Source organism: Pithys albifrons, chromosome 13 (genome assembly GCF_047495875.1).
Source record: "Pithys albifrons albifrons isolate INPA30051 chromosome 13, PitAlb_v1, whole genome shotgun sequence".
NCBI classification, from domain to species: Eukaryota; Metazoa; Chordata; class Aves; order Passeriformes; family Thamnophilidae; genus Pithys; species Pithys albifrons.
In genome coordinates, this window is record NC_092470.1 from 3,022,733 (window position 1) to 3,036,883 (window position 14,151).

Here is a 14,151-nt window from a genome sequence, read left to right on the forward strand (position 1 = left end):
TCTGTTTCATGATAAGCTTCCTGAGTGATACAAAATAATGTAGCTTCACTTAAGTCCATGGAACTCCTGTGGTTTACACTTTTTGTGTGTCTCACTCACTGGATCTAAAGCAGAAGAGTATGAAAAGAGACAAAATTACTGAGAAAATTTATACAGGAAAAGAGCTGATGGAACACCTGCTACAATGAAACTGCATGTTTAGATCTTACTGTGTTCTTGGGAATAGTAAACTAATTTTTCTCAGAAAAAAATTCCTCATAAAATTCTTACTTTAGATTGCCCAATTTTGCACTTTGCAATCTTCCACTATTATTTGATTTACATCATTCTTTTACCTGCAGTAACCATTTTTACATCAGTTATAAAAAAATGTTGCTATGGCTCAATTTTTTTTTTTTACTTATTTTGGCCATGCAAAATAAAACATCAGTGTGGCATTTTTATAAGGACTTTGTTCTATTCTGTTTTAAGTTCCTGTTAACAGAGTCCATAAAACTATTTTAATTTCACAAAGCACTTTAGAGTTTCTTATTCCTGTAATTTAAACAATGAGCTATTTTGGGAGTGGCAGAACAGGGTGGTTCCATTTAAAATTACTCTGCTGCTATGCATTTGTAGCTAAACAAAACTCTAAATTATATAATAAGAAAACCATAAATATTAAAAAACTCTGCCAAAACCCAAGCTGTATTACTTGAGTGGATGCAAAAATAATGCCACAAAAGAGGGAAAAAGCCTCACCCCAGTCTGTGGGACCAACACCTGCAGGTGAGAACACACCAACAGTGTAATCAAATAAAGAAAATTAAATAGGTAAGTTCTATTTTTTGTAATCTCAGTTTCAAGATTCAGCTCATTTGGTGAGAACGAGTCAACAAGTGTAGGATATTCAGCAAAGGGGAATTTGAGGTTTACTGTGTACTTACAGAAATCCACTTTTCCACTTGCTCAGAGAAAACAAACATAAGTAACAATTAACAAATAGGTAGGTAAATATATTTATCATTACAAGAAAGAGTTGATAAATGGGCACAGTATTTTGTCTAGTGATTTTCCATAAAATTTACTGGACTGCTGATCAACAATAATGACTGAAATTCCTTGCAAAGGACACCTCTTGCTCCTGCCCCTTGCAGGGAGGTTGTTTGCTCCTGTTAGTTCTCACAGTTCCACGTAAGATTTGCAGCCCTGCACTAAAGCCAAAGCTGCTCCCACTGGAGCTGCAATTATGTCCATGACAAACTTGTTACACCCTGTTGTGAACCTGCAAAGAGATAGTGGCTCTTTCCTCCTAACTGTGTGCAAGACAATACAATTCTTCACTTCTACTCAGCTATTAAAAAGTCAGAGGCATATTTTCATTCATGGTTATGATTTAAAGGAGAGTATGTATGAACTCTGACTGGACTGCACACCCATCTGCTGAGTGTGACCAACTTTTCTTTTGCACAGAAAAGCCTTTGCAACAAGTTCCTTCTCTGAATCTGCTACTGAAGAACCACCAAGCAGGTCTGCTTAAGCAATTCTCCCTCGAGGAAGAGGTTGAGCTTGAACTCATCCAAAATTTCTTACATGTTTTCCCCAGAATTCCCTTTTCATCTAGGAACAAGTAGGTAGGTCCTGAACTCAACCTTTTCATTTGGACACACGTAAACATTTCCTGTAGTCGCTCAGCAGAACAAATGGTGTGGTACAGCACGTCTGCATCGAGAGGATCTGGCTCGAATCAACATTAACCCACATCCTGCTGCTCTGGTTGTGCCTCCCTCGGCTGCACCTCCTGTCCCTGCGCAGGGAGCGCTCCGGGCGCTGGGACAGGCTGGGGACACCCAGAGGAAAGGGACACACGCCCTGCACTGTCACAAAGCAGATGCTGCTCCTCAGTGTGGTGTTTTCTGGTGTATGAAACCAACGTTTTGCTCAATCTAACACCAAAACTAATTTGAGTTTCTGCAACAGCCGTTCATTTCCTCCCACGCCCACTCAAACTCCAAATGTTTCCCTCCACAAAGGCTTCAAAGCAGCCCTTCTTTTTTCTGACCACTCTGGCTCAGAGAAAAGGCTCATCTGTGCTGAGGACGTGGATTTCACAGAAGTTTTCTGAAGAAACACGTTCCAGCAAAGGTAACAGGCACCACAGAGTGCCTTCAGATCTCCCCTCAGAGGCTTTTCTTCACTTTTTCTTGGCAAGTTAATCATACACACAACTCTCGTGTTGATTCAGGCGTTAATCTCTATAAAACCGACTGACCTGTACATTTTGCAAGCTGAGACTAATAATGAAACCCAAGTCATTTCCATTTGTACTTTTAAGCAATCCAGAGGCTGCGGAGTTTCGCCAGAAAGGGAGGCGATTTAAACACAGCGTGTTCCCTGGCAGGGAGCTGAGCCTGTCGCAGCCCACTGGGATGCGCACCGAGCTCCATCTGTGCCCGCCGCGGACCGAGCGCTCCTTCTGGCACTGCGTCATTCCAACTTCGGAGCGTGTTTGGATCTTTTACCAGTTCGGCTCCTGCTGGAATTGTCCTGGCAGTGCAGCTCCAATGGGGTGTTGGGGAATCGCCCTCACCCGTCAGAGGGACAGGGGCAGGGGGCAAAGGCTGGAGAAGGGACTGGAGCACAAGTGCTGTGGGGAGAGGCTGAGGGAGCTGGGGGTGTTCAGCCTGGAGAAGAGGAGGCTCAGAGGTGACCTCAGCACTGTCTGGAACTGCCTGAAGGGAAGTTCTGGCCAGGTGGGGGTTGGTCTCTTCTCCCAGGCAACTGTCACTATGACAAGAGAGCACGGGCTTAAGCTCTGCCAGGAGAAGTTTAGGTTGGATATTAGAACGAAATTCTTTACAGAGACAGCAAAACAGTCATTGGAATGGGCTGTCCAGGGAGGTGGCGGATTCTCCATCCCTGGAGGTTTTTAAGACGAGATTGGATGTGGCACTCAGTGCCATGGTCTGGTGACGGCGGTGGTGTTGGATCAAGGGTTGGACATGACGATCTAAGAGGTCTTTTCCAATCCGGATCATTCTATAAGCGTGGGGAGCACCGCGGGGCGGGCGGAGGGGTCTGCGCGCGGGGTGTGCGCGCTGCGGCTCCGGCGGGGGCGGAGGCGGAGGGTGCCGGGCGCGCGCCCCCGCCAGCCAATCAGGGCACCGCCCACCCACCCACCGCAGCGCGCGCTCCGCCCACCTGCTGGCGCGCGGGGCGCGGCCCTTGCTGGGACGCCACGCCCAGATTTTGCGAGACCACGCCCACTCCTACCTAGGCCACGCCCAATATCGCCGAGGCCACGCCCAGATATTGCAGAGACCACGCCCAATCTTAATGAAGCCACGCCCAATTTTACTGAGGCCACGCCCAACCTTGCCGAGGCCACGCCCCCGCGGCCCCGGAGCGCCCGCGCCGCTGTCAGCGCGCGATGGGAGCGGCGGCACCGCCCCGACCCCGCCAGCGCCTGACACAGCCCGGGAGAGGCACAGCCCGGGACACTGCCGGGGACACAGCCTGAGAGAGACACTGCCTGACACACAGCCCGACACTCAGCCAGACACACCGCCCCGCCCGCCAACCTGCCGCTGCCGCCCGGGACCGCCCTGCCGCTCCTCGCCTCGTCCACTGCCCCTCTCTCGATTTAGGGACAAGCTGGGTGTGACCGTCACGAACGCTGTGGTTTCGATGGCTGCTAAAGCAGCCTTGACTCCTGCAAAGAGGCCCTAAGAAATAAGAGAGGGAAAAGTCTTGTTGCGTAATCTTTTTTTTAAAAAAAAAAAGGGAAAGAGCAGTTTTGGTTTGGGTTGGTTTTTCTTTTTTTTTTTTTTTTTTGCCCTCGTCTGTTTGGATTTGTTTTTAAACTTATGAAAAATGGCAGCAGCAGCATATGTGGATCATTTTGCAGCCGAGTGCCTTGTTTCTATGTCAAGTCGTGCTGTTATTCATAATCCCAGAGGGGAGCCTGATCTCCAACCTGATGAAGCAATATTTCCTTCATCCGATGGAGAAGATAAGCAGGAAATCAGAGAAACGGGGAAGGACAATGGATCATCGTTACTGGTGGTAGCTGGCATTTTAGCGGACCTAAACCAGCACGTCCCAAACTCACCTGCTCTGAGGACGGGCAAATCGGAGACCCTTGATATAACAGAACAAATACACATTTCTATTGCTCCTAAGGAGTTTGGGGAAGAAAGTGTGTCTTCGGCTGGTGAGCATGGAGGAGAAAGAGCAGCCACACCTACTAGCCTGGCTGCAGTAACTGAGCCAAGCCCCAGACAAAAGAACAAACGCATAAGAAGCTGGACTGACCCTGGATCACCCCAGAAAAAGCACAAATGCCACTATGTGGGGTGTGAAAAAGTTTATGGCAAATCTTCCCATCTTAAAGCTCATCTAAGGACCCACACAGGTTAGTTATAATCCAGCCAGAGATTTATTTGTTACAGCTTGGTAATTAAAATGAAAACCAAAAGCAAACAAACTTGTATTTGGCCACGGTTATGGTTTCACCTCTCGGAACTCAAGCTCGGGAAAGCCAAACAACAAAACAAAACAAAAAACCCCCTCTGGGAATAAACCCTTACTGGGCATAGATTCGAAGCTGATGTTGCCCTTTTTATTAATGTCACAGGGAATGGGTCATCTGTGTGGATTGTACCAAGCTGTAATTTTAGCTGCTCGCCTTCTCCTTCTGTGTGTCCTGTACTTCCCTTTCCAATACTTCTCCCCTCCCTGCTTTTCCTACCCCATGCTCCTGTCACGATACCAGTTTATCACTTCCCATGCAAGCATCAGTACTCTGGATAATTTAAAATTAAATGTTCTAGAGGCACTAAGTGGCTGTGTGTCTGTTTCTTTCTTTAGCAGACACTTTGTGAAAGCCAGAGAAAGCAGACAGGCAGACCGAGAGCAGAGGCACCAGGAGACACCCTGGGAGGACAGAGGGGGACTTGGGCAGTCTCTAAAAGGCTTTTAGCAGCTGGGCCAAACCGATTTCAAAACAGAAAACATTTGGAGTGCAACCACTAACTTGTACTCATCAGTGTTCAGCGTTTACTTCTTGGTGGAGTCTTACCTGACCACCTTTTTGTTGCTAATTTGTGAGAGACACGCCCATAGAAAAAGTGGAAATCTTGCAAGCGCTGTGAAAGTTGCACAGAAAGTATTGGGAGGGCCATCTTGAAACAGGCCCCATGACTTGCCACACCTCATGCCTCTGCCTGGTGCTGGGGAACAGGATGGTGTCCAGGGACACCAAAACTCGAGGAGCCTTGTCTCTGCTGAGGGCTCCAGTGCTGGCAGGGATGCTGAGGCACCACACCGACCACAGCCGGCTTGTGCGAGCTGTGCCTAATTCCAGACAGCAAATTGGTTTCCTGAGATACACGGCCAGTTCTCTTGTAAAGAGCAGTAAGAAAGAGATCCTCAGAACTAAACGTGACTTAACAACTCCTGAACAGTTTTAGCTCAGAGGTGTCAGCCTCACCCACCTGGCCACGCCTTCATTGTCCCTTCAGATTGTCCTGTTGCCTCCCTGAGATAAAGCAAGAGCCGTTCTAATTTGAGGGTATGTTTTGCTCTCTGGGGGAGAGAAGAAAGCGCCATCAAGTTGGAGCATATGGGTGGACAATTCCCCGTGGCACACAGCCAACGGAACAGCATGTTCCTGGCACCCCAGGCAGCCTGTCCCGCTTTGCACTCTGCTTTTTGCCGCCTTGGGAGCTGTACAGAAAAGGTGTTTCCACTTGGCTTGCAGGGAATTGCCTCCGTTAATTTTCAGTTCTTTTGCATTCTTATTGCTGGCGTTTGCCGTTGTGCTGAAAGCGAAAAGATAAATTTAGCAATGTTTCTAAGGGGCTGCCGAACCCAGCAGAGCCCAAGGAGGGGAACTCCTGTGGCTGATCCAGGCGGAGGGCGGGCTGGGCTTGCCCTCCCTGCGGGAGCGGAGGGAGGGAGGGAGGCCGAGCGGGGAGTGTCGCTCGGGCTGCCGGCACAGTCGAGTCATTCGGGGACGCTGGCTTGCCGCCAAGTTCTTCGTTGTTTTTTTTTTTTTTCCTTTTTTTTAACCCTTAACTTCCCGTATTTTTTCCAGGTCTGTAGGGCTGAGTTGGCCATTGCTGTAGCTAATGGCACTGAGAGAAGAGAAGCATGTACGTGTGTCTGAGAGCTAAAGGAAGAGCAGGGAAGGGACTGGGTTTGCCCAGGGAGTGGCAGGACCCTCGGGGACTGCAGCGTCTTTGTTTTGTTTCGTTTCCACTGTCTGTGTGGGAAGCTTTAAGCAAAGCTGCCAAGTTTCCCTCCTCACTGGCAACAGGTCTGTCTCTGTTTGGATTGAGTTTTAAACGGGCTCAAATGCCTATTGCTCTCCTTCCAGAGTATTTTCTAAGGTGTTTGATTTTTTTTTTCTATCTTTAAAAGAAATTGTGACAGGCTTGTAAGACGCTAAGAGTTAAGGGCTGATAGAACAAGTGAGCACTTCCAGGACTAGCAAATGTTTGTTTTTACAAAGCACATAATGAGTTTTACTGATTTAGAACAAAGGGTTTGGGTCTCCTGTGCTTTCCAGTGATCCTGAACTAGCTCAGTAACGTTCCCAGTCTGCCCATTTGTCAGATGGAGAGGGTGAGGGCTGTTACCTTACCCAGCAGTGCTGAAAGGACTCCAGGGACACAGGGAAGGTGCTTTAAATACCTACCCAAATAACTCCCAAACCTATTTACTAAAAAAACAATCAAAAACTTCTCCTTTGGAGTGCAACTTCTTTCACTGCTGTATGACTAGATGAGCTGGTATTTAGGGGTGAACTGTAGACTGAGAACAGTCCTGCAGGCTAGAGGATACTGATGGTCATGCAAGAGATACTCAAACAGCAGTTTATGACCTGCTTTAGAAATTGCTTGTCCTTGTTTGCTACAGTGCTCAGAAACTGAGAGCTTTGCTGTTCATGCTTGGAGGAAAGATGGAGTAGATCCTTGACCTTATGGTGTGGCAAAGAGATACAGAGCCTTCCAAATAGTATTGGGTCAAATCCAGCCCCCACTGCCAGGGACTGAGAACTAATAGCATTTTCCAGCTGTTTGGTGCCCTGTGTGAAATCCTCCTGATAGTTATAGCTACATTCCAGTGCTCAGTTAGCTAAAGCAAAAACCCTAGTGCAGAGGATGCTAATTATCTTCTTTAAAGCAGAAGAAACAAGATAGAAAAGCCATGGAAGCAGCATCTGCCTTTTGTCCTCTACTCAGAGTGTTTTGGAATTAAATACTCTATGAGGACAAAAGGTGCTAGAGCAATCCATGTTTTTTGGTGCACTTTGGTACTCCAGCACTAACCTGCCTCAGCCTTATGAATACTTCATCTTTATTAAGCTGCAAACCTTTGAAACAGGCAGAAAACATTTGTCCCCAAAATCTTCATTGTTCTCTCCACCAGCTTTCAAAGTTCCCCTCCCCACTACGTTTCCCTTCATGGGGGAAAGGGTTTATGCTTTCCACCCTCCTCTCTCACTGGATGTCCTGGAGTTCAACATGATCACCAGCCACAAAGCCCTTGAAGTTTTAATGTTTACCAGGAAGCTGTATTTAGTGTCAGTGGGTAGATGTCAAGTCCAAATTCTTTTCCACTAAAGTTCCTGTGGATCTCAGAAGCTGTGTTGTGGTCCACAGATGCAGCACCCTGTTTGGCCAAGCTATACTGGCCCCATTGATACAAAAAGTTTCACTGATGCACTGGTTTTAAAAATCGTCTCCAGTCCTGGGAAGGTTCAGGAACACAGAGGACATTCAGAAAATCAGATAAACCATTTACATAACAAAGTTTCCTTCCTCTAAGCAGGTTTTCAGCACAAAGGTTTGAAAATCTCCTGAGAGTCATAAAAATCCAGTTTGTCTCTTGACAGGGAGGCAGTGCAGAGCCCAACAACAATCCACAGGTTACAACTTAATGAAGCCTTTTACAGGACCATTATGTTCTGAGAGGTTGTAGAGAGCCCCAACTTACTGCATTATACTATGTATTTATATGTAGAAAAACTGACTGGGTTTTGGGCAAGGCTCACAAAAATCTTATGTATTGCAGCTCCCCACCAAACCACTGTGGCCTCTCAAGCTTTTAGCCATCCTCGTTAGCATGGCATAATGAATACAGAGAAAGCACAAAATAAACCTTGTTTGAATTGTCCTGCTCACTAAGCAGCACATCTTAATACAGGAACAGCTTCTTAGGAAGTCATCAGAACTAAGTTTGCACAAATTAGCATAAACTTCACAGAGATGTGGGCACCAGTCTCAGTCTGGAGTCTTACTATGGCAGAGTCTTGGAGCAAAACAACTTGGGGGCCTTGTGGCTTAACAGAAGGTCCTCTGTACTATTGCTGAACTAGCTCTGTATGGCTGTTGGGGCACAGGAAGAGGAGAAGCCTAATTATACTCCCTTTCCTCGTAGATGTCAGGTTTGGACTCATCCAAGAGAAAGTGGTCAAGACCTGTGCCAGTCTCTGTCTGGCAGAGTGAGCTTGGGCAGCTCTGCATTCTGTCTGCTTAACCTTGCAATTATGGAGGATATACTCTTTGGCATCTGCTGTTGTTTTGGGTCTAACCCTTATTCATGAAATATTGGCTGAATTAAAATAGGTAGAAAAGACCATTTTCATTCACTTGTAAAGAAATCTCTGTTTCTTTACATTAAATATCTATAAGCACATTTTTGAGGACAGCACTAATGAACTCATATGAAAAAAACGTTATTTTTTACCTTATGTTACCCTTTTTTCTTATCAATTATTATATCTTGTTCCCCTAGGCAAATTTTTTCTGCTGATTTTGTGGCTGGGGTATGTGAAGATGGAGAATTTAATAACATATTTGGTATTAAAAAAAATTAAAAAAAAATTCTTTACAGAGAGAGTGCTCAGGCATTGGAATGGGCTGCCCAGAGAGGGGGTGGATTCCCCATCCCTGGAGGTTTTTCAACTGAGCTTGGCCGTGGCACTGAGTGCCATGATCTGGTAAAGGGACTGGAGTTGGACCAAGGGTTGGACTTGATGATCTCAGAGGTCTTTTCCAACCCAATCCATTCTGTGATTCTATGATTCTATTCTATGATTCTATTTGAAAGCAATCTGAGAAATGAAGCTGTCAGATCTCATTGTGACAAGTATGACAACAGCATAACAATTAGGCTGGACAGACTGGAGTAGTAACCTGTGTTCAGGTTGGTGAAGAGGCCTTTATATAAAGTACAGATAATATGTGTTAAACAGAGGGTTGGATTTCCCTTTCAGTTCTAGTAAGTCTGATTTGCTCCAACCAGGTTCCATTCAAAGCACAACAGTAAAGCAGAGCTTCCTTTAAGTTCTGACTGAAGATGCTATCTGTGTGTGTGAAGAAACCAATTAACCAATGTAAGAAGCAAGTCCTTGTATCAGTGAAACAAAGTTGATGTTTCATTTTAGCACCTTGCAATTAGCAGAAACATAGCTAGATAGTTAAAAACTCTGGGCTGGCCCTGGCTGAGGTTTCCTTTAGCTTGCCTTAGGCACACACTGACTCTTGAAGGGGTGTGTAGGCTTGCATGTGGCAAGTGGGCAGTGTTTGTGAAGACCCAAGGCTTTGCAGGAAAAGATTACAAGAGGGGAAACCTCATCTAATGCCTTCTGTGCCTGCAGATAGCTCTTGTGTTCAGCAGGATGGAATGAGTGGGCACCAGTGCCACAATCCATCCTCTGCTGAGCTGCCAGTTGGGCTGCTCTGCGTGCCAGGGCTTTGGGGAGCTGCACTGCCCAGGAAGCCAGAGGAAATTGGAGAGGCCTTTTCCCAGGGCTGGTTTCCCACAGGAAAAAGGACAGGCTAAATTAATTTGTCCCTCTGCATATTGGGCCTCCTGGTTTTGACTTTGTGTGTTAAAAGTTCAAAACAGCTCTCAGGCTCTGTGTGCTCCCCTGGCTCTCATCAGAACACACCCAGCTCACCCAAAAGCTGCAGGTGCCTCTGGGCTGCTCTGCCCCATCACTGCCTTCCACCTCCTCACTTGGCTGAGGGCACAAAACCTTTTCCTGAAGGTTTGTCTCTGAGATGGGCCCAAATGGTGGCTTGTAGACAGATCCAAATGCTGGCCTCATGAAACTCTTGTCCTTCCAGCCTGGGCCATAAGCACTTTTTCTCAGCAGTCTCCTCCTGCTTTCTTTCCAAAACCTGATCATATCAAGTGTCTTTTAATAAGCAATACAGATTTGCAAAGCATTGTTTGTGTTTCCTTTGAAAGAGCTTTGCAACTGCTTATTTCCTCTAAGAAAATTTCAACACATTAAAAAAAGTCAGTAGAAAGCATAGAACAACCTCCTTTAGAGCACTCATTGAGTCCTCACCCCATCATGCAATTCCCATGACTGAAGTTCTTATTTGAAGTATCAATTCTAAGCCTAGAACAGCCTATGCATGTGGAGGACAACAAACAATATATATTCTCTGAGTTTCTTAATGTTAAAGTACTTGAAATAAGCACAGGGCAAACATTTCTTAAAAGAGTAAGCAAATTTTAAAACTTTCATTTCAGAAGGAGCTGAAGTGAGGAAGAAAGGCCAAACTACTCCTACTCAATCCTTTTACATGACTGCTTCAAGACTGAGTAACAGGATTCAGTTAATTCAGCTGCCAAAGAATGAGGGTTAAATTAGTTGCATGGAGAATCCAGTTGGCTGACAGCTGAATTTACCACACATTTGAGTCCTATTAACTACTACAGAGAAATATCTCTCCTGATTGTTACACAGGTTCTTCTGTGAAAGGCTTCCCTTTATTTCCTTTCCCTCCTTTTAATCCTCAGTCTTTATGGCTATAGGAATCATGCAGAAGTCACAGAAATGAAGTTTCTGATAATAATTACCAGAATTTAGGTATTGTAGCTAAAAGGCATTTAAAATACAGCAGTACTTATCATTGTAATAACTGTACCTAGTGGAAAATCAGAACCATCACAGAATTCTCTTTCCACAAACCATTCAAACCATTTTTCTTCCAGCATGGAGGTGGGTCCACACTTCCTAATGCTGGGAGCAGGGAGGGTGGGTGACCTCCCAGTTGTTTTCCTCACCCCAGACACTGGTAGCAGCACTTTCCCCTCAGCAGCAAGACCTGAATCTTACAGGTATCTTGGAGTAAACCAGCCAACAAGCTTTTTTAATGAATAAATGATGGCATTTTCCAGCCCTATGGAAAAAAATGTGTGCAGGATGATGTGTAGAAGATTTTTCTGCAGTAGCACATACTTCTCTGCAGGACACTGGCAAGTGCACTGGTTGTGCATAAACAAATCTTAGGCTATACTGGAGTTTTTTATGAAACAAACTCGCAGTTTGAGTCCATCTGAAAAGAAGACACCTTTAACCATTTAAAATACAACTGTTTCATTGTGTTTTTGTCTGGCTCAACATGGTTATGGCACGTCCAAGAGCAGAAACCTGGAACTTGTTTATATTGGACATGTGGTTTCTAGTTCTGTTTTATAAGTTAAGCAGGTTCCAACTTCCCCCCTGCCCCCTTCCAGTCTGGAAGTCTGTGCTGACAGAGCCAAAAAAATACTCTGCTGTTCAAAAGCAGGACAACTTTTGAAGGGTCCTTTCTGTAGAATTTCTATAGGTACACTGTTTGCCCTTTGTTAACCACTTGGCTTTTATTAGGTAGATTTGCATGGGCAGTGAGATCATTATCTTGCTGTGTTCAGTTTAACAATAGCTGGACAATATGGGTTATTTAAGTGCAGGCACTGAAGTCAGACACACATATCCTGTATTTTTCAGGTCTTGCAGATTCAGCAGATCTTACAGGGCCTCCACTTAAATTAAAAGAAAAGTTTTTAAAAGTTCAGAGTGCCACCGTTGTGGTTACTTGTAGAAAAACGACCTCAGAAGCTTTTTTGCAGCTCTAACATGAAAAGCATTTACTAACCAGGAACTTGGCACAATTCAAATGGTATTAAAGTAACCATATCCTGAAATGACCTCTAGTGCAAGGAAAAGATTTTCTGTAATCACTTACAGCACTTTTACAGTGCTCTCAGGAATTACAGGCAAAATATCTGTACTGGGTATCTGCTGATGTTGCAGTCAATGGATCAATAAGCTGCCTTAGATTTATTGCACACTATATTTCTACTGGACAGCTCTCTATTATTGAGTTACAAGTTCTGTGAGTTTTTGGACTAGAGGCACCTGGACAAGCCCCATGAGAGAGCATTGTGTTGCTGCTGCATGTTTTTTATCTTTCCACCTGCTTTGGTGCTGCAGCCAGCCCGAGTATCCCTGGACAGCAAATACCTCAGCAGGATGGACACGCTGGTTCTGTCTTTATTACCATCTTCAACAGTAGCTTCTAACACTGGTAAAGGAGAGGGGCAGAAATGCCAACTCTTCCAGAGGGATGCACTGAGCTTTTTAAACTAAACAGCTGTAAGTATTTCCTCTAGAGGAACTTAGGATGGAGCCAGCTGAGAAGGATTAGAACATGACAGCCTAGTTCATCTAGTTCTTCCAGCAGTTCATCGATCTGCTGGAGGGCAGGAGGGCTCTGCAGAGGGATCTGGAGAGACTGGAGAGATGGGCTGATTCCAATGGGATGAAGTTCAACAAGGCCAAGTGCCGGGTCCTGCACTTTGGCCACAACAACCCCCTGCAGCAGCTCAGGGTGGCCACAGAGTGACTGGAGAGCAGCCAGGCAGAGGGACCTGGGGGGAACTGAGGGACAGGAAGCTCAACAGGAGCCAACACTGTGCCCAGGTGGCCAAGAAGGCCAAGGGGATCCTGTCCTGTATCAAAACTAGTGTGGCCAGCAGGCCCAGGGCAGTGACCCTTCCCCTGGACTCTGCACTGGGGAGGCCACACCTTGAGTGTTGTGTTCAGTTCTGGGCCCCTCAGTTGAGGCAAGAGATTGAGGGGCTGGAGTGGGGCCAGAGAAGAGCAACGAGGCTGGAGAAGGGACTGGAGCACAAGTGCTGTGGGGAGAGGCTGAAGGAGCTGGGGGTGTTCAGCCTGGAGAAGAGGAGGCTCAGAGGTGACCTCAGCACTGTCTGGAACTGCCTGAAGGGAAGTTCTGGCCAGGTGGGGGTTGGTCTCTTCTCCCAGGCACTCAGCAATAGGACAAGGGGGCACGATGGGCTCAAGCTCTGCCAGGGGACATTTAAGTTGGAGATCAGAAAAAAATTCTTTGCAGAGAGAGTGCTCAGGCATTGGAATGGGCTGCCCAGAGAGGGGGTGGATTCCCCATCCCTGGAGATAGTTAAACTGAGCTTGGCCGTGGCACTGAGTGCCATGATCTGGTAAAGGGACTGGAGTTGGACCAAGGGTTGGACTTGATGATCTCAGAGGTCTTTTCCAACCCAATCCATTCTATGATTCTATGATCTTTCCTGTCAATTTTTGCTGAAGTGGTGACCTGTTTGTTAATAGATCACAGAAATACTGATTCTGACTGTGGGAGTAAATAAGTTAAATTACATTGGTACAAATTTACATACTGGACTGGGACTTTAAACCTCACAAGTTGCACGTAGGGCTCTCCCACAGTCCTAATCTGATAGTTTAGGCCTTATCCTGCTATAACAAAAATGTACAGGGATGCTGTTGAAACCTCACAGGACCACAGGCTGATTCTTGTAGGGGCTTACTGTATTTGCAATTTTTTTTAAATGCCAGCAGAAGGACTCAGATGAGCATTAATACATGAGGGCCTTGGCAGTTTTTGATTGTTCTGACTATTGATGTGTTTTCCAAGACCTCTGTGACTTGTCTGCAGCTTTCTCATGCACGTGAAACTCTTTAGAGAGCACTGAGAGCCCCTCTGAGTCAATGGAGACCTCCATTTGGTGCATGTATGTCCACACAAGCATTGCCAAGGGCATAGTTAGCCTCAGTGTATAAGAAATCCAGGGTATATTTGTGAATGTGTCTGTTTAAATTGTCAGAATGTGGCCAAAACAAAACTGAATTCCTTAGATACCCCAAAGGATTACTTTCTGCCAGGATTCTCATTAATATATTTCTCCCCTCTGTGTGAAGGTGTACCATATTTACACCTCCCACTTCCCCCAACTTTCATCATTAAAAACAACTGAATTCTTCTCACTAACATTTTAGAAATAGTCTTTCTCAGAGTGGCAACATTTGGAATGAAATTCTAG

At 45.8% G+C, this 14,151-nt stretch overlaps 1 protein-coding gene across 1 annotated transcript in view; it reads left to right on the forward strand.

Moving 5' to 3' along the window:
- The first annotated feature begins 3,405 nt into the window (after positions 1 to 3,405).
- The window catches only part of KLF13 (KLF transcription factor 13), a 31,742-nt gene continuing 20,996 nt past the window's right edge, over positions 3,406 to 14,151 (forward strand). Inside the window, exon 1 of the mRNA XM_071568142.1 lies at positions 3,406 to 4,393. Coding sequence (XP_071424243.1) covers positions 3,853 to 4,393 — 541 coding nt within the window. The 5' untranslated portion in view covers positions 3,406 to 3,852. The remainder of the gene's footprint in view (positions 4,394 to 14,151) is intronic.